This window comes from Phoca vitulina, unplaced genomic scaffold (genome assembly GCF_004348235.1).
Source record: "Phoca vitulina isolate PV1807 unplaced genomic scaffold, GSC_HSeal_1.0 scaffold36, whole genome shotgun sequence".
NCBI classification, from domain to species: domain Eukaryota; kingdom Metazoa; phylum Chordata; class Mammalia; order Carnivora; family Phocidae; genus Phoca; species Phoca vitulina.
The window spans coordinates 17,003,217-17,028,637 of record NW_022589739.1 but is presented as its reverse complement, the minus strand read 5'-3'; the positions used below and the strand labels follow the sequence as shown (position 1 = coordinate 17,028,637).

Sequence of the window (25,421 nt, the reverse complement as noted above, 5' to 3'; positions counted from 1 at the left end):
AAGAGAAAAAGCCTATCTGGTTTAGAGAATGAGGTTTCTTTTGGCCTGACACAAAATATAAATAGGTTTTGAACATGTGAAAAGGATGCAAGGTCCTCCAAGTGGAGAGATCAGATCACAGAGTATGTGAAGGAATACAGTGGGAAGGAAAATCATGAGAACTTTGAATGTTGGGCTGAGGAGCATCTCTAGGCAAACAGAAGCCATTTATGATTTTGAGCAGGGGAGAGTGTTATCAGATGTGTACTGTGGGGAAGATTAATCTGGCCATGTGTACAGAATAAATTGACATCACTTTTGAGGGTTCTAATCATAACTTTGCTACTGAATAGCTGTGTATGCAAGTCACATATCCTCTCTGAACCATGCTTTCCTTCTCTGTCAAAAGGAGTCAATAGTAATAGTTAACTCATGGGGTGTCTCTGAGGATTAAATAAAATAAATCTGAGAATACCTTACCTAGTACATGACACATAGAAGAAATGGATGCAAAAGTGCTTTGGGAATTCATTTATTTCTATAGACAAAAAGCCTATAAAGTTCTTTTTGATACGTAAGTATTAGGGATCTCGTCCCCCTTTTCTCTTCTCTCTCAATGTGGTCAATTCTGACTCATCTTTCCACAGCAAGATCAAAAAGTCCTCTCCCCCTTTTTGAAGCCTCTCTAACCCTTGCCAGATTGAAAGAATTCTTGCTCTGTTTTGTGTTTCTACAGCGCTTTGTATGGACTTTTGTTATAACATACCACTTTTTTTCTTTTCTTTTCTTTTCTTTTTTTTTTTGAGAGAGAGAGCACTAGCAGGGGAGCAGAGGGGCAGAGAGAGAGAGTGAGAGAGAGAGAATCTTAAGCAGGCTCCACACGTCTGGCCATCCTAGAGGATGGGAAAGGGTTTATGAACCTCAAAGAGGTCACTGTTGGAAGCAGCAAGAGAGATGACTGGCAGGCAGAGGATAACATAGAGGTGGTGGCTGGATACCAGGAGTCCTTTTCAATAGCTATGAATGAGTGTGGAGCCTGATGCAGGGCTTGATCTCACGACCCTGAGATCATGACCTGAGCCGAAATCCAGAGTCAGACACTTAACAGACCGAGCCACCCAGGTCCCCCCCGACAGCATACCTCTTTTATATTGTGATTTTTTAAAGGTATTTTTCACATATAAATATTTTATTAGTAGAAAGTTTGATCCTCAAACTTTGATGCATGTCAGAATCATCTGAATCGTTTATTAAAATAGTTTCTGATCCAGTATGTCTGGATGGGACTTAAAAATTTTAATTTCCAGCTAGTTGCTAAATGATGTTGATGCTGCTGGTCTGGGAACCTCATACTGAGTATATTGGTTTAATGTGAATTCTGCAAGGGCTAAGACTGTATTTTATTCATCTCTGTCTCCTTGGTGTTTAAGGTCTGGTACTAAGTTGTTGCTCAGTAAATGTTGAGTGACTGGTTGCACACTGAATGTACTCTGATTTCAGGTGGCCATTAAGCAGATGAACCTTCAGCAGCAGCCGAAGAAAGAGCTGATTATTAATGAGATCCTGGTCATGAGGGAAAACAAGAACCCAAATATTGTGAACTACTTGGACAGGTATGGAGTGATAGGTCCTGTCACAGAGATCAGCCTTTGGAACTGATGGATGGTGGCGCTAGGCTGAACTGCCTCCACTTGAGAATCTTCTATGATGCTTGGCTCTCTGCCTCCAACCCTGATTCCTGTTGGACACTTCTGATTGCTGTGCAGTCCTTCTGAGTTAGGTGAACCCTACCACCCTGTAGCTTCTAACAGCTGATCCTAGAACTGTTTGTTCTGCCTCGGAGAGGCCCTTCAGCCCATCTGCCAGAGTCCGACATGTAGGTCTTTAAATCATTTTACATCTCAGGTCTTTCCTTTTCCTGCTAACCCTCCTGAATAACTTCTAGTTTGTCTTAATCTCTTAAAATTTGACAGTCAGTAGTTTCATTTGAGGTTTGGCCAGTATGGAAAGAGTAAGACTTCTCTTTTGTTCTAAACTCTACACAACCTAATGATTTCATTCACTGTTTTATTTTTAGGAAGCCTATTTCATTGTTGACCCCTAGTAAGTTTGTAGTCAATTAAAATCTCTGATCCCTTTTTTTATTTTTGCCTTAAACTGGTAATGTAGAACTTTTTAGTAACCATCATTAAATCCCATTTTGATTATTTCCATCCATTATTCCAGCTCATGAGAATTCTGTTCTTCAACATAATAGTGGTTGCAGCTAACATTTGTGTTATGCTTTACTTTGCACCAAACACTTTCATGAACAGTATCTCATTGTGAGGTAGGGTTTATTATCTGTATTTTACTGATGAAGAAACTGAGGTTCATAGAAGTTAATAACTCGTCCAAGACCAGTAAGCCAGTAAGTAGCAAATGAGGGTTTTGGATTTGAATATTCCTAGCACCAGCATCCATGCCCTTTCCATCATATCATGTTCTTTTCTCCTATATATGAAAAAAGAAAGTGAGCTTCTTGCCTGTTTCAGAGACATCACCAGTGGAGGTGATATTGGACTAAGTCTTGGACTCTTAATTCCTTTATTATCTACGCTGCATTGCCAACTATATTTCGTTTCTGCCAGATTCTGCCAGATTTCTTGTTTTGCATCTAAAACATTGGTAAGCTTCAGTTTCTTTAAAGAGGAAAGGAGTTGGACTTTGACCTTCCCAACACACAATGTTGATAAGTATAGCGAATACAGCCTTCTTCCTTCCTGGGGGATGATTGTCTCTCTATGACGGGGATCATGACTGGCTCTGAAAAATCCTCTGGAAGTTATTATTCACCTTCCCATCTCTTTGAAGAACTTACTATATAGAGAAGATAGCTTGGACAAACTACTGAAGGCTATAAGGGTACCAGTTTTTGGCTCAGGATAAGGAAAAATGAAAGCTGCACAATAAGGGTATGGGCATTAAAAAAATATGAGTCTCATTAAAAAAATGAGTCTCTTATCACTGGAGGTGTCTAAACAAAATGCATGACCATGTTGTTGAAGGAATTTGTATTCTGGGAATAAAATTAGATTTATAAATTTGTTTATCAATCGAGTCTTTGCTGGTGTTTCCAGAGGCTTGTACTGTGAAACCAGAAGAAAATAAGGCTCAGTCCCTGCCCTCAAATAACTCCTAGTCTGGTATGGGAAAAAAAAAATATCTAGGAGCTCCTGTGGGGGGGCAGAAGTGGGTACCCTTACCCTGAGCATTAAATGAAGGTATTGTAATTTAGAATCTTTGGTTTTTGTGAGTTGTCCCAGAAGAGAACTCCATCCATATTTGTTCTTCTCCAAATATGTGATGCTCTGAGGCTTTAACTTGAGATACGATTTTTGAAGGTACCTTGGCACAGTGTAGAGCCACCGAGTTTTTGGGACAACCTGAATCTGGTTGTGCATTGTCTTAGCTTTGACAGTGACATGTTGGGCCCAGGTAAAGAGGCTCTGCTTTGTCAGTGTCCGGAGATAGTCTCTTGGACCCTCATATTTCTTCCCCCGATCAGTCCAAGCTGACAGATATCTCCTTGATGTGCTGGGTAAGAAGACATAATGTGCATTCTTTGTCAGGGAAGAAATAGGCTCATGCCATTGGAGGGCTTTTTACCCAGTCCTAAATTATCTTTTGGTCCAAGTCCTTATAATCTCTCAAAAGAGATTGTTGAAGAACACCCTAATCTGTCATATATATTCTTCCTGGAAATTAAAAAAACTACAAGACTTTTAGTTACAAAGAATATAGAATCTACTGAAAGAGTACTAGGTTCAGAATCAAGAGAATAGGATTCAAATCTTACCCTTCGCTGGAGGCCATTTTTTTTTAACAGTCTCTCCATCTGCCCAATAGTAGTCCCAATATCAGGATGACAATAAGATGCCATACCACACAGCTCAAGCCAGTCCATTATAAGTTCTTTGTCTGAAGCTAGCAGAAGAGTCTGTAGGGCTCTGGGCTCTTCTTCTTTTCATTTCTTACTCTGTAGCTAAAGAAACTGACCAGACAGGCTAAGTGATTTTTTTATTTATCACACAATAGGGCTGAGTGATCCAGTCCCTGAGTGATACAATTGGTTCTAACTCATGTCTCCCTAATCTCTGCAGGGAGACTGTACTAAATGTCAGTCCTTGGCTTACCAGAAGAGGCTTTGGCTCTGCAGCTTGAATTCATTTCATTCCTAGAATCAGAGACGCTCAAAATGGAGATCTTGCCAGCATAATGACTATGTGTATAATACTTTATAGCTTTTAAATGGCTTTTACAGCCATTATTTCATTTAATATTTACAATCAATTATCTTTTATTTTGCTCATTGATTTACTCAGTGAATATTGGCATCTATTATGTTGGACTCTGGGGATAGAGTCTTTTTTTTTTTTTTCAGTTTTCCTTTTATTTTTTACTTATTCTTTTAAAAAATTTTTTTATTATTATGTTAATCACCATACATTACATCATTAGTTTTTGATGTAGTGTTCCATGATTCATTGTTTGCATATAACACCCAGTGCTCCATGCAGAACGTGCCCTCCTTAATACCCATCACCAGGCTAACACATCCCCCCAACCCCCTCCCCTCTAGAACCCTCAGTTTGTTTTTCAGAGTTCATAGTCTCTCATGGTTCATCTCCCCCTCCGATTTCCCCCCCTTCATTCTTCCCCTCCTGCTATCTTCTTCTTCTTTTTTTTTTTTTTTTAACATATAGAGAGTCTTGAACAAGACCCAGTATTTGCTCTCATGGAGCTCAGATTTAGTAGAACTCTCAAGGACGTTTAGTGCCTTTCCCTAATGTTGGAAACATGGATTCCAAATCCCACCTTTGTCAAATGTTTGTGTGCTCTCTGCCTTGATGCTTCTAGAGGTGTGGGAATTGTGCCTAATTTTGAGAAGCATTACTTTGTGTTGTGATGAAATATAATTTTATTATATCTTCAACCTAGTGATCTTAGTTCTGCCATTTGGGGCTTCACAGAACAGTCTACTTTGTTTTCTCCAGGAGAATCCTTAAGAGGTAATCAAGTTAGTATTTCTGTCCCCCAGATTCTGCTTCTCCCCAGAGTAAAGAACCCTAGACTTTTCTACAGCTGTTGGAGATGCAGGTTCACTCTGTGTATATGCCTAGCCTTTGAAACCCAGTGCTATGGCTCAATGTACTCTGTTCCTTCTTACCCTTTATCTGTACTCCTACAGTTACCTCGTGGGAGATGAGCTGTGGGTTGTCATGGAATACCTGGCTGGAGGTTCTTTGACAGATGTCGTGACAGAAACTTGCATGGATGAAGGCCAGATTGCAGCTGTCTGCCGTGAGGTAAGGCCAATGGCCAACGAGCCTTGAGCAGGAAGTGGCCTTCATATCAATGTCTCTCAAAAGTTCTGCACCTGATGGGATCTCAGCCTGGGCATTGGAGGTGGGAGAAAGTAGCTGAACTCTCCCATTATTCTGTTTATCTGTTTTGAAATTTCTATCACTATGATCTGTTCTTTAAAGATAACTTTATTCTGATTATAAAAGGATATACCCATTGTAGAAAAATCAGATATTACATGTATATGTAAAGTCACTCTTTCAATCTTAAAGGTGACTGCTATAAATACTTTGTAATATTTTTCTCTTTTATATGGATATATATTTTAATCATAATTTTATTTTACTTTTCTATTTTCTTCATGTGCTGTGAAGGAAATAAAACAGTAAGAAAGTAGTGACAGAGGAGGTACTATTTTAGAATAGTCAGGGATGGTTTTGCCATAGGTTTGAATAAAGATCTGAATATACATAAAAGCAAGTCATGCAAAAATCTAGGGTAAAATATTTTCAGGCAAAAGAAATAGAAAATTAAACACAAGTAGGTATGCTCTTTTCTCCTCGTTGCTATTGAATGTCTAAGGTCTGTAATATGCTGGTATAATGGGAAAAAAACCTCTTTACAAAGCCTCTGTGAGAAGTAATGTCCTCAGGGGATAGCCACATTTTTAAAAAGTTTTAAACTAAATTCCAGTCAGTTAACATACAGTGTAATATTAGTTTCAGGTATTCAATATAATGATTCAGTATTTCCATACATCACTCAATGCTCATCACAGCAAGTGCATTCCTTAATCCCCATCCCCTGTTTAACCCATTCTCCCACCCACCTCCCCTCTGGTAACCATCAGTTCATTCTCTATAGTTAAGAGTCTATTTCATGGTTGGTCTCTTTCTTTTTTTTCCCCTTTTCTTGTCTGTTTTGTTTCTTAAATTCCACAAAGGATTGAAATCATATGGTATTTGTCTTTCTCTGACTGATTTATTTCGCTTAGCATAATATTCTCTAGCTCAATCCACGTCGTTGCAAATGGTGAAGTTTCATTGTTTTTTATAGCTGAGTAGTATTCCATTGTGTGTATGTATGTATATACATTATACATACCACCTCTTCTCTGTCCATTCATTAGTTGGTGGACACTTGGGCTCTTTCCGTAATTTGACTATTGTAGATAATGCTGCTAAAAACATCAGGGTGCATGTATCCCTTTGAATTAGTATTTTTGTATCCTTTGGGTAAATATCTAGTAGTGCAATTGCTGGATCGTAGGGTAGTTCTATTTTTAACTTTTTGAGGAAACTCCATACTGTTTTCCAGAGTAGCCAGGCCAGTTTGCATTCTCACCAACAGTGCAAGAGGGTTTCCCTTTCTCCACATCCTCGTCAATACCTGTTATTTCTTGTGTTGTTGATTTTAGCCATTCTAATAGGGGTGGGGTGATATCTCATTGTAGTTTTGATTTGTAATTCCTTTATGATCAATGATGTTGAACATCTTTTCATGTGTCTGTTGGCCATCCTTTTGTCTTCTTGGGAAAAATGTCTACTCATGTCTTCTGTCCGTGTTTTAGTTGGATTGTTTTTTGGGTGTTGAGTTTTAGAAGTTCTTTATATATTTTGGATACTGTCAAATATGTCATTTGCAAATATCTTCTCCCATTTCATAGGTTCTCTTTTAGTTTTGTTGATTGTTTCTTTCGCTGTGCAGAGCTTCTGATTTTGATGAAGTCCCAGGGTTTATTTTTGCTTTTGTTTCCCTTGCCTCAGGAGACATATCTAGTAAGAAGTTGCTATGGCCGATACCAAAGAGGTTACTGCCTATGTTCTCCTCTAGGATTTTTAGGATTCATGTCTCACATTTAGGTCTTTAATCAATTTTGAATTTATTATGTAAGGTGTAAGAAAGTGGTCCACTTTCATCCATCTGCATGTTGTCCAGTTTTCCCAACACCATTTTTTGAAGAGACTGTCTTTTTTTCCTTTGGATATTCTTTCCTACTTTATTGAAGATCAATTGACCATATAGTTGTGGGTTCATTTCTGGATTTTCTGTTCTGTTCCATGATCTATGTATGTTTTTTGTGCCAGTACCATACTGTTTTGATTACTACATGTTTGTTATATAACTTGAAATCTGGAATTGTGATGCCTTCAGCTTTGCTTTTCTTTTTCAAGGTTGCTTTGGCTATTAGGAGTCTTTTGTGGTTCCATACAAATTTTAGAGTTGTTTGTTCTAGCTCTGTGAAAAATGCTATCAGTATTTTGATAGGGATTGCATTGAATGTGTAGATTGCTTTGGGTAGTACAGACATTTTAACAGTATTTATGATTCCAATCCATGAGCATAGAATATATTTCCATTTCTTTGTGTCATCTTCAATTTCTTTCATCAGTGTATTATAGTTTTCAGAGTACAGGTCTTTCACCTCTTGGTTAAGTTTATTCCTAGGTATCTTAGGGATTTTGGTGGAATTGTAAATGGGATTCCTTAATTTCTCTTTCTGCTTCATTTTTAGTAGATAGAAATGCAACAGATTTCTGTATGTTGATTTTGTATCCTGCAACTTTATTGAATTCGTGTATCAGTTCTAACAACTTTTGGTGGGGTCTTTGGGTTTTCTTTATAGAGTATCATGTCATCTGCAAATAGTGAAAGTTTGATCTCTTCCTTGCTGATTTGGATTCCTTTTATTTCTTTTTGTTATCTGACTGCTGTGGATAGCCATATATATTTTTTTAAGTAGGCTCCACACCCATTGGGATCCTGAGATCTGGAGTCAGATGCTCAACCAACTGAGCCACCCAGGCACCCCAGCCCTATTTTTATTAGAACAAGAAGATGAAGGGATTATTCAGGGCAGTTGAGAATATTGGGTGTTTTGCTGGTAAGAGACTGGAACTTTCCAATAGCCCAATAATAGAAAAGTCTGAGAGTTAGAGAAAGAGTAGATTAGGTTCAGAATATTATGGGGTTAAGTTTGATAGTATGATTGGGGTTTGATGATGTAAGATCTGGAGGCATTCAGATGAAATAATGGAGTTGTGTATTTAATCAATATTAGAAAAAATAAAATCATATGAAGTCAATTTCATCCTAGAAAATATGATCACCTTTGCATTAAAAACCCTGGGATCAGGGTCCCTGGGAGGCTCAGTCATTAAGCCACTGCCTTCGGCTCAGGTCATGATCCCAGGGTTCTGGGATCGAGCCCTGCATCAGGCTCCCTGCTCGGTAGGAAGCCTGCTTCTTCCTCTCCCACTCTCCCTGCTTGTGTTCCCTCTCTTGCTGTGTCTCTCTCTGTCAAATAAATAAATAAAATCTTAAACAAAACAAAACAAAAAAACCCTGGGATCTAGAACATACCCACATAGGTTAATGGAATTAACACAGGCCCAGGACTCTTAGGAGCTGTGTCTACTTTGCTGTACTGCTAATGCAGTGTTTTTCAATTTTTTTTTTTATTATCTCTCCCCTAAGGAGGCTTTTAACACATTTTTTCCTAATCACATTCCCCCCATGAAGTATTAATACCATAGATATACTGCATATCTCTTTATGTACTGTGGCCCTTTGGAAAGCCACAGACGGCAGTAATATCTAAAATATTTTTCACTCACTCCAGGATCTGGCTTTCACTGGTTGAGGATACTTGCATATGTGTACTTAGGGAAATCAATTTTCCCCAACTTATTTATTAACAAATGGGAATTCATGCTATATATACAAGTTCTAAGAGAGATCATCCCCCTTTAAAAAATTAGTTTTATTGAGATATAATTCATATACCATATAATTCACCCATTTAAGGTATATAATTTAATGGTTTTTTGGTATATTGAGTTGTACAACCATCACCATAATCAGTTTTAGAACATTTTCATCACCCCCCCCAAAAAACTCCTTACCCATTAGTAGGCACTGCCCCACCCACCTCACTTCTTGGCCTTTTCAACCCTGTGCAACCACTAACCTATTTTCTGTCTCTATAGATTTACTTGTTCTGGACATTTCTGATAAATGGAATCATATGATATATGCTTGTTTGTGACTGGCTTCTTTTCCTTAGTATAATGTTTTGAAAGTTCATCCATGTTAAAGTATACATTAGTATTTCATTCTTTTTATTAACAGATAATATTGCATTTATTTATCATTCATCAGTTGATGGACATTTGGGTCATTTCTACTTTTTGGTTATTATGAACAATGCTATGTACTTGTACAAATTTTTAGTTGGGTATCTGTTTTCATTTCTCTTGGGTATATGCCTAGGAGTGGAACTTCTGGTCATATAGAAACTCTGTGCTTGTTTGAGAAATGACCAAACTGTTTTCCAAAGTGGCTGTACCATTTTATATTCCCACAAACAATGTATGAGGGTTCTAATTTCTTAAAATCATTTTTTTATCATAATTTTTGACACCCAGAGGCCAGGGTCTCTCCAGCTTCCTAAGGAAAGCAACTCTTACTTTTTCAGGGAAAAGCTGCTTTTGAATATTGGTTTGTTCTTAATTTAGCCATTGGAATGTTCTTAAAAAGTGGAGTATTAATTTGAGAACATTTAAATAGTATTTTCCAGTTGGTTTGCATCTTTTGTGTTTTTTAGTTGGTAGAAGCTTCTAAAATTTTAGCTTTGGGTTATGGACTTAAACTAGTAGATTTAGTAGCAAACCTGAGATTATCTTTTCTAATCCCCACATTTTACAGATGGGAAAACAGTAGCCTAGAGAGAGTAAGTGATTTGTTTAGAATGATATTGTTAGTTAGGTAGTGGAAGAACCAAGCATCTTCATTGTTCCATTCAGTCTCTATGTTACTCATTCTGCCTGCTAATTATAGGTGTTTTCCAAGGTACTTTTCTTTCTCCTCTTCTATAACATTTGCCAGTTCTAACCATTCCGATAACTTAAAGAAAATCACCAATCAAAAATGATTCATAAATACTTAAGTCCAGATCTCTGTATAGAACTTAAGACTCTACTGAACATTTGTCTGCAAATGTTTGTAGGTATATAAAATTGAACATACCCAAAACAGTACAAATTATCTCCTCACCAAAAATATTTCTCCTAACTTCACTGTTTCTAATATCACTTCCATATGTCTCAGATATGACTCTTTTTTTGTCACTTTCCTCCAGTTTTATCTTTATAAAATCATTTCCATTTCTCCTCAGTAGTTTTGCTTGGGCCTCAGGTTCTTTGTTAAGGATCTGATGTTTGGTAAAAAACTCCAAAATACATAGGAGGAACTCCTGTAAGAAAACTACTGTAAGGTGTATTATAATAAGGTTTATTATATGAAAGGCATAAAGCAGCACCAAGTTAGAAGAGTGCTTAGCCAGGAGATAGGAGACTAGTCAGTAGACCTGCCTCTGCCACAGATTTGGAACTAGTTCTTTCACTCACGGGGACCTCATTTTCTTTGTCACAAAATGAGGAGGTCGGATTAGTTGATTTTCTTTTTTTTTTTTTTTTTTAAAGATTTTATTTATTTATTTGACAGAGAGAGAGGTAGCGAGAGCAGGAACACAAGCAGGGGGAGTGGGAGAGGGAGAAGCAGGCCTCCCGCCGAGCAGGGAGCCCGATGTGGGACTCGATCCTAGGACCCTGGGATCATGACCTGAGCCGAAGGCAGACGCTTAACGACTGAGCCACCCAGGCGCCCTGGATTAGTTGATTTTCTGTAAGTCTTCATATTATAAGTCCTTTCTCTCTCTCTTTGCCCATCCATTTCAATAGTGCCTGCAGGCTTTGGAGTTTCTGCATTCGAACCAGGTCATTCACAGAGACATCAAGAGCGACAACATTCTGTTGGGAATGGATGGCTCTGTCAAGCTAAGTGAGTAGGAGTGATGATACTTCTCTTCCTGTTGGGACCCTGTCTCCTAGGGGGAGGTTAATCACATAATAGTAGCTACAAGACTCAGCATAGGGTCTTTACTTACAGGCTCACCTTGGAGATACTGTGGGTTCGGTTCCAGGCCACTGCAGTAAAACAAACATTGCAATAAAGCAAATCAAATGAATTTTTCCCAGTGCATACAAAAGTTATGTTTACACTGTACTATAGTCGATTAAGTGTGTAATAGCATTATGTCTAAAAAAATGTACATACCTTAATTAAAAAATACTTTATTGCTAAAAAATGCTAATCATTATCTGAGCTTTCAGTGAGTCATAATCTTTGTGCTGGTGGAGGGTCTTGCCTCAGTGTTGATGGCTGCTGACTCATCAGGTAGTGGTTGCGGAAGGCTTTGGTGGCTGTGGCAATTTCTTAAAATAAAACAGTAATGAGGCTTGCTGCAGCACCTGTCTTCCATTTCACAAATGATTTCTCTGTAGTATGCAATGCTGTTTGATAACATTTTACCCACAGGAGAACTGCTTTCAAAATGGGGGTCAATCCTCTCAAACTCTGCTACTGCTTTATCAACTAAGTTTATGTAATATTTTAAATCCTCTGTGTCATTTCAACCATTTTCACAGCATCTTCACCAGGAGTAGATTCCTTCTCCTTCACCAGGAGTAGATTCCTTCTCAAGAAACCACTTTCTTTGCTCATCCATAAGAACCCACTCCTCGTCTGTTCAAGTTTTATCATGAGATTACAGCAGTTCAGTCATGTCTTCAAGCTCCACTTGTAATTCTAGTTCTTATGTTATTTTCACCATGTCTGCAGTCAGAACATACACATTTGTCAACTTAAATTCACCATCCTATATGGGTACAGTTCGTGGTGTCCCAAAACAATTACATTAGTAACATCAAAGATCACTGGTCACAGATCACCATTACAAATATAATAATAATAAAAATTTAGAAATATTACGAGAATTACCAAAATGTAACACAGAGACATGAAGTGGAAGCTGTTGGAAAAATGGCACTGATAGACTTGCTCATCACAGAGTTGCCACAAACCTTCAATTTGTAAAAATCGTAATATCTGTGATGTGCGACAAAGCAAAGTGTGATAAAATGAGGTATATCTGTATTTCCTGGGATATGCAGGCTCTTTATATTACTCAGCACTATACAAGGTGTCATTTCTTTTTTTTTCCATTCATTTATACGTTTAGCCAAAAAGAATTTACTGAATGCCTCCTATGTGCTATGATGGGCACAAGGATACTTTTGCCATTCTTCAAGTAGCTCTCAGTCTAGTAGTGGAGTCATAAAATACATAATTAGAAAATAGAGTTTAGTGTAATTTCTTTGATTCATTCATTCAGCAAACTTTTATCAAATGTGTATTATACTTGGGCCGTCTGGGATTAAAAAACATGAGTAAGAAGACATAGTCCTTCCTATCAAAGGCCTCATAATTTAAATAAACATATAATTGCAATTTAATGTAAATGACCTGTAAGCAGAACATCTTGTTCAAAAGTGTAAGGACCAGTAGTCCAGACAAACAGGTGTGTTACAGGTAGACGGGCAGCTGTGGGAAGATTGTTAGCAGTCTTTGTCTGGGGACACAGGGTAAGAAACTGATAAAAGCAGGGCCATGCCTACTCGTAGGTGATTAGGGTTTAAGTCAGGGACTCATGCCCAGGAAATAAAGCAAGGACCTAGACTGCCAGATTCTGAGGCATGGGAATGGTTTTTAAGAAGAAAGCAGAAGCGGGGCAAGTAGTCAAGGCCAAAACGGGCAGCTTGGACTTTAATGCCTAGTTCTTCTGGTTTGAGGAGCGGTAGGGGGCCAGAAATGATGTTTCTTTTGGCCTCCTGCTTCTTTTCAAAAGGTTAAATAGAGGACAGGCTAAGAGCCAGTCGTGAAAGTAGCAGTCATGTGATTCTAGCTGTGGAAAGATAAGGGATTGCAGTGGCTGGGAGCCAGGCAGAGCTTGACACCTGGGGATAGGCACCATAGTCAGTACATATGGAGGGAATACCCTGAGTATAAGTCCATTCCTTCTTTTCTTTTCTTTTTCTAGCCGATTTTGGATTCTGTGCCCAGATCACCCCAGAGCAGAGCAAACGGAGCACCATGGTGGGAACTCCATACTGGATGGCACCAGAGGTTGTGACGCGGAAGGCCTATGGACCCAAGGTTGACATCTGGTCCCTGGGCATCATGGCCATCGAAATGATTGAAGGGGAGCCCCCATACCTCAATGAAAATCCTCTGAGAGTGAGTGTTACTAGTCCCATTTTAAGATGTTCGGGCTATTGTCTTTAGTCCCAGGAAATGGGACTCAGGCGGTTCCCTACAGTTTCCAACCTGGATTTGTCTTTTCTGGATAAAACTTGGCACTGTTGGGTTTAAAGTATAAATGCTCAAAAAAAGATATTAGCAGTCACTCAATCATTTATTCAACAATTTTTTGAGTTCCTCTAATGTAAAAGAAACTATTCTAATGGTGATGAAAAAAATTAATATATAGTAACAGAAGGTAAGTGCTGTGAGAAAAAGCTGAGTAAGGGGCTTAAGAGAGCAATGGGGAAGGAGGGAGAAGTGTGCTCTTTTATTTAGAGTAGAGAAGGAAGTCCTCTGTTCTAAGTTATTTGAGCAGAAATCTGAAGAAAGGAGCAAGCCATGAGATTAATCTGATGCAAGAGTTTCCCAGGTATCAAGTATACAAAGGACTTGATTTGAGAACACAACTCGTTGTATCCTGAGAAGACCAAAGAGACCAGTGTCACTAAGTGAGTGAGCAGGGTGGAGATGAGTAGACAAGGTCAGAGAACTAGCAGGGAGCCGAATCAGGTAAGACCTTGTGACCATTGTGAGAACTTGGCTTTTATTCTGTAAGAGATTGGAAGCCATCAGAGGATTTTGAGCTGAGTAGTAGTATGACTTAATTTATGTTATAAATATTAACCAACCATTTTGACTGCTGTTATAGAAAACAGATTGAAATACTGTTAAAATCGTTCAGGTAAGAGTGGTGGCTTGGACTATATTGGTGGCAGTAGTAATGAAGAGTGGTTAGACTCAGGAAATACCTTGAACATACTGCTGACAAGATGAAATGGATATCAGAGAAAGATGAATCAACAATACCTATAAGATTTTGGGCCCTAATTGCTGAGAAAGTTCATTTGCCATTTACTGAGAAGGTTGAAGGGCAAGTAAAATGGGATAATAGAGTTAGTTTTGAATGTGGTGATTTGAAATGTTTATTAGATATCCAAGTGGAGATACTGAATAGAGTTGGGCATATGAGTCTGGAGTTCAAGGGTAAGAGGTCAGGGCTATAAATATGAATTTATCAGGAGGTAGTATATAGTTGGTTTATTTAAAGCATTGGAACTAGATGGTTGATGTGATCACTCACCTAGGGAGTAAGGTTTGAGTACTGAGCCCTGGGGTACTCTCACGCTTACAGGTTGGAGGAACTAGCAAATTAGACCAAGGAGTGGCCTTCCAAGTAGGAGGAGAACTGAGAGAAGTGTGTCCTGGAGGCCAAGACAACAAAGTGTTTGGAGAAGGAGGATGGACCACTGTGTCAGATGTCACTGATAGATCGTATGAGATAAGATTGAGAAATAAACATTAGATTTGCCAATGTGGAGTTTATGGTAATGAAATGAAAGCCTGATTAGAGGAAATCTACCAGAATGGGAGAAGAAGTTGAGATGGCATGTGAAAGGAGTTGTTGTTCTTTAAGCAGTTTTGCTCTTAAGGGAACAGAAAAATGGAGTAGGAACCTGAAGTGGAGTTGAGGGAGGACTTTGGTTGGTTTTTTTTTTTTAAGATATTATTTTAGCATGTTTGTGTGCTGATAGGAATGATGTAGTGGAAAGGAGAAATGTGGTCATGTACAAGAGAGAAGTGACATCTGTTGGAGTGCTGTCCTTAAGTAGATGAGAGGGGTTGGATCAAGTATTGAAAGAGTATTAGATTAGAAGATGGACAATTTATCCATTGTAAAAAAAGAGGAAAAGCAGAGTGTATGAATACAAATGCAAGTAGGTTGGTAATTTTGGTCATGGGCAAATAAGAGAATTAGTCTGATTGCTTTTATTTTCTCATTTCTCAACCTCCCATCCAGTGCAGGAAATATGTGTGTGTTGTCGTTGATAGGTGGTCATCTCATCTTAACTGGTTACCTCCTGGATAGCTGATTACTGGAAAGTGCTTCAGTGTACCAGCCGAAACTGCCTGAAGGTCCCAGCTTTGCCCTCTGATTCCACATACCACTCATCTTCCCCCATCTTACAGTGGCCTTGAAGATGATGATCAGTATGGTGTGGATGGAAATAAGACTGGGATTAGAGTCAGAGGACATAAATTCACATGCATAGCTTGATCCCAGGCATATGTCTTTATGTTTCTGGACTTTATCTGTGAAATGGGGATGATAATTCTTGCCTAGCCTATTATCCAGATTTATTGTGGTCATTAAATGAGATAGTATTTGTGTAAATACTTTAATACTTTGTGAATTAAAGTTCTGAGTGCTTGAAAATAACTTTTTTTTTTTTAAAAAGATTTTCTTTATTTGACAGAGAGAGACACAGTGAGAGAGGGAACACAAGCAGGGGGAGTGGGAGAGGGAGAAGCAGGCTTCCCACTGAGCAGGGAGCCCAATGTGGGGGCTCGATCCCAGGACCCCAGGATCATGACCCAAGCCCAAGGCAGACGCTTAATGACTGAGCCACCCAGGCGCCCCAGGACTTTTTTTTTTTTTAACCTATCCCATAAGATGGCTCATGTTAGGGGACCAGGGGAGGCAACAAGGAAACAGATTGTTGCTTTACAGAACACTTGCTTTTTATATTCCTCTCTTGCTAGAAGAAATCAGTTCTTAGGTGATTAAGGTGAGGGCATCAGGAGTAATTTCCTCCAGCAAATGGGCAGATAGATGTTTAACTCATCATCAGGCTAAGTGAGTAATAAACCCTTTAGATACATAATCAAGAATAATAATCAACCCATGGGTCTGGAACACATTTCATAAGTTTATAAAGTGCTTTCCAATATACTATCTTGGTTTTTACAGACATGTGAGATAGGCACCCTTGTCATCCCTATTTTCCAGATGAGGAATTTGGGAGGTCACTGGCTTGCACATGGTCACATGGCCTTTAAATGTTAAATCTGATCCTTAGGTCATATTCTTTCCAGTATACCAAAGCTGCCTCTTTGTGTCCTGGAGGCATAAAGCAGCTAACCATATTTCTAGAGGGCAGGTCTGGGCACTAAGAGAGAACTCCAGCTAGAGCCTAAGGTGATTCTCCATTTGTATTGCCAGGCCTTGTACCTCATTGCCACCAATGGGACCCCAGAGCTTCAGAACCCAGAGAAGCTGTCAGCTTTCTTCCGGGACTTTCTGAACCGCTGTCTTGAGATGGATGTGGAGAAGAGAGGTTCAGCTAAAGAGCTGCTGCAGGTAATTGTCCCTATGCAGGGAAGCTCTGAATTCAAGGGATAACTAAACCAAGCCTTTTTTGCTTCATTTTTGTCTGTGAAGCACTACTAGGCTTCTCACCTACAACTTCCCACACTCAATTTATATTCCTAGTTCCCTAACCTCCTTCATCTCTGGGCCTTTGTTCATGTTATTCCCTGAGGCTATTCCTCAGTCTGTTAAAACTCTGTACACATTCATAGGCTCAGCTTAAAAATCTACTTTCTGAGCTTCTGCTGAACTTTGCCTGTAACTTTCATCAGCACTTCTTTTGTTTTGCCTGAATTAGAGTGAGATTCTGCCAATTGTGGGGAAGCCTGGAGTGGAAGGTTTGCCAAGCTTTTATACTTCCACCTGTTTAATCCTGAAATTACATAATTATTTCATATGGTTGCAAAAACTGCTTTTAGCAGGCTACCACATAAGTATCACATTAAACTTTATGGTGGTGATTAATCTGTAGGCATGCACAGTTACTCCTTTATTATGAGGACCAAGAGCAACTGAGCAAGGCAGGCCAGACCTCCTGCGTTAAAGTTAGTTATGAACAACCCTCTCTTTCCCACTAAATTGTAACTTCTATCTTTTTAATTTCTTGGTCTCCTCTTATACCTAGGACCTGACTTGGAAAAGGTATTCGGAAAATATTCATTGAATTGAATGAAATTGCTTAAAGTATTTACCTTCCTTGAAATGCTACCCTCTAGAACATATTTAGCATCTCTTTGTAACCAGGGTTATGGATTTACAGAGCACTGGTCTGTTAGATATGAGATTTCGGCTCTCCCAAATGGAACCCATTAGTGTCTCGGATCCTTTGCAACTGAAAACCCCTTATAACAGGCAGTACCATATAGGATCCTTTTGCCTTCCATATGAGGTTTGCTCTGGAAACCCTAGACATGGAAAAATGTTCAAATTCTACTTTAAGCCTGTGATTGGTGAAGATATTGTTAATTAGGTACCAAATTATAATTATTGAAAGATTAGTGCCCTCTAGAGTTTTCTTCCTGATACCATAAGAAACAATAAATGCATTATATTGAATCTTTGCCACACTATAGGCACTAAGTGCTTTATATGTTCTTTTCGTCTATTCTTTATAACAACCCTGTGATTTATAGGTTCTATTATTCCCATTTTTATAGGTGAGCAAGTGAGGTTTCAAGTGTTTAGTAACTTTTCCATGATTATATAGCTAATATGTGGTAGACCCAGGGTTTTAACCTATGTCTGCTTGGCTCTCAAGTGTGTATGCTCTTGGCTACTGCTCTTTTGTCTCAGAGAGTGCTAAAACTGGAAGGGCTTTAGGGCTTATCTATTATACTTTGTTCATTATACAGAGAAGGAAACTGAAGCCTCCCAGATCGGTATTGGATCATGCTGCTTTCTCAACTCAGAGGGGAGTTGTAAAAACCTGTGATTTTATAACAATGGCTCTTTAACTTTTACTGTACATTGTAAATATTCAAAACTATGACTTTTGGAATCTTAAATCACAAAAGCTTCACATCTCTTTCTCCTGTGAGAACACATACATGGATAAAAATACATGGGGTATTATGTTGAAATTTGTATCTTCATGATTTAGCCAAGGTCTTTTATTTTTTTCATGGTAACTTCTTGTCTTCAGTGCCTTTTTATATCCTATTTCTGTCCAAAAAGAAGATGAAGCAACTTCCAGCAATGAAAAGGTGTATATATGCCTAAATGTGTATGTGCCTATACAGTATACAATATGATTAGTAAAAAGGACTCATTAAGGATGGCAGAAGGATCAAATATGCTAATCATCTGAGTTAGTTTTGTTTAAACATCAAATTTGGTTCTCAGTTTCCTGGTGGCCAGGACAGAAAAAGAAATGTGATAGTTCCTATATTTCTTATCAAATGGAAAAACATCACATCCTCAAGACACAAAGCCTTTTTACTACTAAATGTAAGAAAAATCATTTTTAGTTAAGAGGCTCTGAGTTACATAAAGAATTGTTCTCCATAACAGTCTTGCTGAAAATGTAGATGCAGTTTTCATACAGTGTTTTCTCTAAAATGGTCTTCTTTAATAGTTGTGAGTGTGGCCCAAAGTATAGCCCAGTGACAGTGATTTGGGAAAGGACCAAGCTATTGAAGGCTTTATTGAATTCAAAGATAGAACAATAAATTCCTAGGTCAGTGCTCCTGAACTGCAGTATTGCAATATACCACTGGGTCATGATCAGTCAATACTTTCCCTCAGAGATAATTATTATTCTGATTATCACCATAGTTTAGTTTTACCTAATATAAAGTGGAATCATACGATATGAAATCCCCTGTGTCTGGCTTCTTTCACTCAACATAATGTCTGTGGGATTCATCCTGTTGTCAGTGTATCAATCATTCATTCTTTTAAATTGCTGTGTAATTTTCTGTATAGTATTATAAAATATAACATTATTCATTCTTTCATTCTTTTAGACATTTGGGTTCTTTTAGTTATGACTATTGTTAAGTAAAACTGCTATGAACGTTCTTGTTTGTGTCTTTTGGTGGATACACAAACTTACTTCTCTTGGAAATATACCTACAAGTGGAAATGCTGGGATATAGCATAGATGTGTGTTTAAGTTGTAAGTAGATAGTGCCAAACAGTTTTCCAAAATGGTTATCTTTTAAAGATGTTCTTCAACTTGGGGATGATCTGAAGCTTTCCAGGCAGCACCTTGTGCAAATATGGATGCCCTTAACATCTTATGATGGTTACTGAGGAAGAATGGTAAATAGTCATGTGTCTTTGCTTTTTTTCCTTTCTAGCATCAGTTCCTGAAGATTGCCAAGCCCCTCTCCAGCCTCACTCCACTGATTGCTGCAGCAAAGGAGGCAACCAAGAACAATCACTAAAACCATGCTTACCCCAGCCTCATTGTGCCAAGACTTCTGTGAAATAAATGCTTATTTTAGAAATTCCAACCCCTGATGCCCTCTCTTCCTTGCCTTGCTCCTCCCATTTCCTGGTCTAGCGCTCTCATGACTTTGATCCTTGAAAACCATGTGTCCAGCATTGAAGAGAACTGCAACTGACTAATCAGATGATGGCCATTTCTAAATAAGGAATTTCCTCCCAATTTGTGGTTGTGAGGGTAGTTTATGATCAAGGGCTTATAGGAATAAACCCTTGGACTCCTATTTCTACACAGCAAAATCTTCTCCCTCTACCCCAATCTTACACCTGCCAGTCAGTTCTTGACTCTATAAATTTTTGGCTTTATAACATTATCAATTTGTAATCAGTTGAGATTTCTTTAGAGCTTGCTTTTCCGAGGCTGAACTGCCCAAACTCCTATTGTACTTGAAAATTGGAACAGCATGAGGAGTGCTGTGAGCGTTGATAATTTGCCAGGGACATGAAATGGCTCATCTTCCTGGACCATGGCTTTGGCGCAGCTGATCTTGATATGGGAGAGAAAGCTACCATGTTTTTTCTTTGTGTGTGCTTCTAGCAGCTATTTGGGAGGATCTTCACCCAGTAGTGTTCCCCATGCTATTTCTTGTGAAATGGTCTTGGCTATGTAGCAGCTTTTGACTCCCTACATCCCCTAGGCTGCTGCCCCAATTCTGTCTTTGTTTAGAACTTTTTGAGAGGTTTCCTAGGGCACATGCTGGGTAAGAGCAGTGTGAGAAGTCAGGGAAAAAAATTTAGCTGCTTTTAGAACAAAGTTGGATATCAGCATGTGTCCAACTGTACCTATGTGTTGTTTCAAGAACTCAGCCTCTTTTTCCATCTGGGATAAGGAGCTGAAAGATCTTCTGATGGCCTGAGTCTTTGGGTCAGAGGGAAGGATCTCCCAACTCTGAAACTACGTGTTAGTTTTGAATGGATTCGGCGACCTGATAAGATACTCTGCCAGCTGTGAGGGGACCCTGTTTTTACAATGCATGGCCAAGCTCTCTGCAAATGGAAATGCTTGCACTGGGTGTTGGGGATGTTTGCTACCTCCTGCTATCTTTGTGGTTGTGGTCCTCCCTCTACAATAGGACCCCTGGCCAGCATTGTGGCTTGTCATGTCAGTCCCATTGGCTACCTTGTCATGCTCTGAGGTACCACTGCCTCTTGCAGCACAAGTTTTATTTCCTTCAATAAAAGGAGATGAAAATATTCTACTTGGAGTATGCCTCTCTTCTTTTCCTTCTCCCCTTTCTTTTCTAATTTTTCATTTTGAAATAATTTCAAACTTAAGGAAACTTAAATATATATATATACACACATATATATAAAATAAAAATGTATATATAATTTTTTCTTCCTGAACAATTTGAGATTAAGTTGCAGTGAGATGCCCCTTTACCACTATGTACTTCAGTGTGTATTCTTTTTCTTAACACTTTTAATTATAAACTAAGAGAAAAGGGCCAAAAATGGTTATATATTATAAGGTATTGGCTCAGGCGAGTATGGAAACTGAGAAGTCCCATGATCTACATCTACAGGTTGGAGCCCAGGAAGGCCAGCGGTGTAGTTCAAAGGCCTGAGAGCCAGAGGGCCAGTGGTGTAGATTCCAGTCAAAGTCTGATGTGTAAGAACCAGGAGCACCCAGGGCAGAAGATTGATGGGCCAGCAACGCACTCCACCTTTTTGTTCTATTCAGGCCTTCAGTTAATTTGATGATGCCCACCCAAGCAGGGTCATCTGCTTTACTCTGTCCACCAATTCATATGCTAATCTCTTCTGGAAACATGCATTTCCCCCCTACCCCCGCCCCCCACCCACACCCAGAAAGAATGTTTAACCAGATACTGGGCATCCCATGGCCCGGTGAAATTGACACAGAAAGTTAACCATCACACACTCCATCCCCACCTCCAGGTGAAGGAGATAACTCCAGCAGGGACTAAGTGAGCTGACACCTTTTACAGTGCTATGTGGTTATGACCTTTAGATCCAGGGGGCAAAAGTGAAAAGGTTGGTGACCCCCAATCTTGTCTTACGGAAAAAAAATACAAAGGTACAGGAGATCTTGCATGCAGTTACTGAAAGGACAAGGACAACGGCATTGCTTACATGTAACATAGAAGGAATGTTAGATGATGGTATAGCCCATCAGAAGACAGGAATGTTACACGTCCTCACTTTAGATTGCAGTGGTAAACTGGTTGGTCTGATGAGGCCTGAGGAATTCTTAGCTGCCTATCCCTCTGGAATCTTAGAATCTTGGAATTTTCTGATAGTTGGGCATTAAAACAGAAGCATTGCCTCTCCTGTGAACTTTCCAACAGTCTGTTTAAGCATTATAGGGATGACTGTTTACTACTGGGATATCTAGGCATCTACTCAGATATCGGAACATTTTTCCTGCCCAGCCAGCCTAACGCAGCATATTTCCATGCCTTTTATTGTCTGCGGAGTGTGGAGGCAAGAGAACTCTGAAACTCTCTACTCATAGACAATTGCTGCTTACTTAATTCTATGAGTACTGTACATATCTATCCCATGTGTTAGTTATCTATTGCTACATCACAAATTACCACAAGTGTGGCTTAACACAACATAAATTATCTCACAGTTTCTATAGGTCAAATGTCTGAGCACAGCATGGCTGGATATTCTGCTCAGAGTCTCATGAGGCTGAAATTAAGATATTGGCCAGGGCTATAGTTCATCAGGGCCTTGAAGTCCTCTTTCAGGCTCACTAGTTGTTGGCAGAATTCATTTCCTTGTGGTTGTAGGACTGAGGTCCTCATTTTCTTTCCAGCTGTCAGCCAAGGACCACTCTCAGCAACTAGAGGCTGCCAATGGTTTTTTGCCCCACCCCACCCCGGCCCTCACAGGCAATTCACAAAATGAATGTTTGCTTTATTCCAGATTAGCCAGAGCACATCTCTCTTTCACTTTGGCAACAGCCAGAGAAAACTCTGCTCTTGAAGGGCTCCTGTGATTAGGTCAGGCTTAGTTAGATAATCAACCTGTCTTAAGGTCAACTAATTGGGAACTTAATTACATCTGCAAAACCCCTTCACCCCAGTACTTAGATAACTGTTTTTTTGGAAAAATGGAGAAGTTACGTACACCAAAGCCTGGGCATCTTGGAGGGCTCAGTCCATTTGGGCTGCTATTAACAAAATACAATAGACTGGATGGCTTATAAACAACAGAAATTTATTTCCCACAGTTCTAGAGGCTGTGATGTCCAAAATCATGGTGTCAGCATGGTCAGGTCCTGGTGAAGGCCCTCTTCCAGGTTGCAGACTGCTAATTTCTTGCTGTGTCCTCACATGGCAGAAGGGATTAGGGGGTTCTATGGGCTCTCTTTTCTAAAAGCACTAATCCAATTCATGAGGGCTCCACTTTCATGACCTAAGTACCTCCAAACCTCCCCATCTTTATACCATCACTTTGAGCATTAGGATTTCAACATATGAATTTGAAGGAGGGGGAAATATATTCAGATCATAGCAGGGATCATCTTAGAGTTCTGCCCAGCATATTCTGGAAGGGGCTATCTGCTCTCAGCCATCTGTTAAGGACACAGGAATTAGGGGATGGGGAAATAACTGGAGTAGTATAATTGTAGTGCAGGGACCTGAACCCAGGCATTCCTTTCCATACCTCTGTACCTTTTCTCCTATCCTGATTCTCTTTGGCAGTTGGAAGTCTGAACAATACACTGTATCAAGACTAGGCAGATACCAACCTGAAGGCACTGCTAGAGCCATGAGGCTGGCTGGTGGTGACCAATTCAACTGAAGTCACACTAATACCTTTATCCTGCATTTGATGTTATTGTATAAGTGCTACGTAGGCACCATGCAAGGTGTCCTCACCCTTGGGTATAAGTAAGTGCAGTGCAGCTACTGTGGAACCATGGAGGAAGGAGATCGGTGGTGATGGGGTAAGGTAATTGTGCTGGGTCAGATGTTATAGATCTTTTCAGAAGAAGCCTTTCACCAGAAATAAGGGTATACCCAACACCACGGGAGACATTTGGAGGAAGTACATCCTATCTTCTTCTACTTGGGTCCCTTCAAGAGAACCATCACCCAGGCTATCCCGTTCTTCTAGGCATGTCTTACCATGGGTCCTTGGCTAATCTGTCACAATGCTGGATCAGTCATCAGTTACCAGATGCAGCAAGGGACAGCTGGAAGCACTCCAGTGTTTTCTAACATTTACCTACTATGAGTTTCCTATCCTACTCCACTGAATCACACTACCCACTACCTGCCTATAAAACTATCCATAATGGACTCTTAGGTTCCATGTCTAGCTCTTCCTCTACTTGTTGGGATGACACAGAATTCTTGGTCATTGGAAAAGGCTTGGGAGTAATCCTATAGGCCTTGGTTAGGCTTTATTCAAGCCCTGTGACTATGAATATTGGTCTTAACTCCAATACAATGTGTGGGCGAGCACACACACATACACACACAACTCTGGACTGGAGAATATGTTCTGCCTAGGCTGTTTTCCTGTGTGGTCAAATGGCCTTCACCTGTTTGCCTCCAGTAACCATGACCTATAACCCTGAGGTGATAATCCAGCTATTTGATGTTTTCTGGGATTCTCAGGCCCCCCCATAGCCACCACCTGGCCTAGATGTAGAGGAGAAAACCTGCCAGCAGGTAGTGAGGAGAGAGGACACTGTAGTCTTATTCCTGAGTGGGGATAATTGAAGCTGAAGACAATAGGAAATCTAGCAGTTAAGCTAGGCTAAATAGCTAATGAGATCACTCTAACTGTCCAGCAGATTAGCCTGGACTCCTTAGCTGGGGTAGTTTTATTTTCATTTATTATTGTTATTTTAACCAAAGTGGATTTAGACTACAAAACTGATCTTCATAATCCTATAGCCAAAGGGCTTTCTGTGCCCTAATCAACAATTCCTATTGTTTATGGATCATGATTAGTGGCAAGTAGAATAATCAGAATTCTGCATATGGGAAAAGGCAGTAGGGTTATTTAGTGTATCCCAATCTGGTACCCCTTTTTCTTGTCTGAGTCTGAGCTCCTTCAGCCCCTGGTTTAGGGAACAGCTATTCAATAGGCTTGCCCTATTCCAGTGATTTTCAAAGTGTGGTTCCTATACAAGCAGCGTTAGCATGATAGGAGAACTCTTCAGAAATGCAAGTTCTCAGGGTCCTTCATGGATCTGAAATCTGCAGATAAGTCCTCCAGATGATTCTGAAACGCTCAAGTTTGAGAACTACTGCCTAGTTGTTGTATTAACCATTCTCCAGAGTTGCCTATGGATTGTAATGGCATATATTACTGATGTAATGGGGTATGATGTATAGAGGCCACATAGAGAGTGGAGGTGAAGAACTATTGTGTTTGAGAAATAAGGGTTAACTTGCCCAATATTCTCTACTGGCTGGCCTCCCAGGAAAGGAGTTGGCCTTTGAGCTCCATGGAAACTAGCTACAGCCAAATGCTTAGAGAAATCATTCTAGAAGAATGCTGATCAGATCACTTCTCTGCCATACCAAGACATGGTTTTTTGTCCCTGGTCTTGACAGAAGACAGCCTGTGCATTCTCTTCTGTATGTTTGATATGTATGTATGAATGAAGTGGTGGAACAGAGCTAGAAGCCATGGTTCTGCCATGTCATGCAGCTATTGGATCATAACCCTCATCAGGCCAGCTATTCTATGGCTTTTCAGACCTCTACCTCTGTGAAGAAACAATCTTCCTCACTGGTAGTCAAGAGGAAGGGAGATGAGTAGGAGATACTACACAGTCACATTCATGCAAGGATCAGGGTCT

At 39.6% G+C, this 25,421-nt stretch overlaps 1 protein-coding gene across 7 annotated transcripts in view; it reads left to right on the top strand.

The window, feature by feature from the left end:
• The window catches only part of PAK1 (p21 (RAC1) activated kinase 1), a 145,082-nt gene extending 124,259 nt beyond the window's left edge, over positions 1-20,823 (top strand). For all 7 annotated transcript variants that reach the window (XM_032427423.1, XM_032427420.1, XM_032427417.1 and 4 more), the window contains 6 exons: positions 1,480-1,592; positions 5,210-5,327; positions 11,067-11,166; positions 13,265-13,461; positions 16,529-16,666; positions 19,477-20,823. In XM_032427423.1, coding sequence (XP_032283314.1) covers positions 1,480-1,592; positions 5,210-5,327; positions 11,067-11,166; positions 13,265-13,461; positions 16,529-16,666; positions 19,477-19,563 — 753 coding nt within the window. In that variant the 3' untranslated portion in view covers positions 19,564-20,823. The remainder of the gene's footprint in view (positions 1-1,479; positions 1,593-5,209; positions 5,328-11,066; positions 11,167-13,264; positions 13,462-16,528; positions 16,667-19,476) is intronic.
• The last annotated feature ends 4,598 nt before the right edge of the window (positions 20,824-25,421 follow it).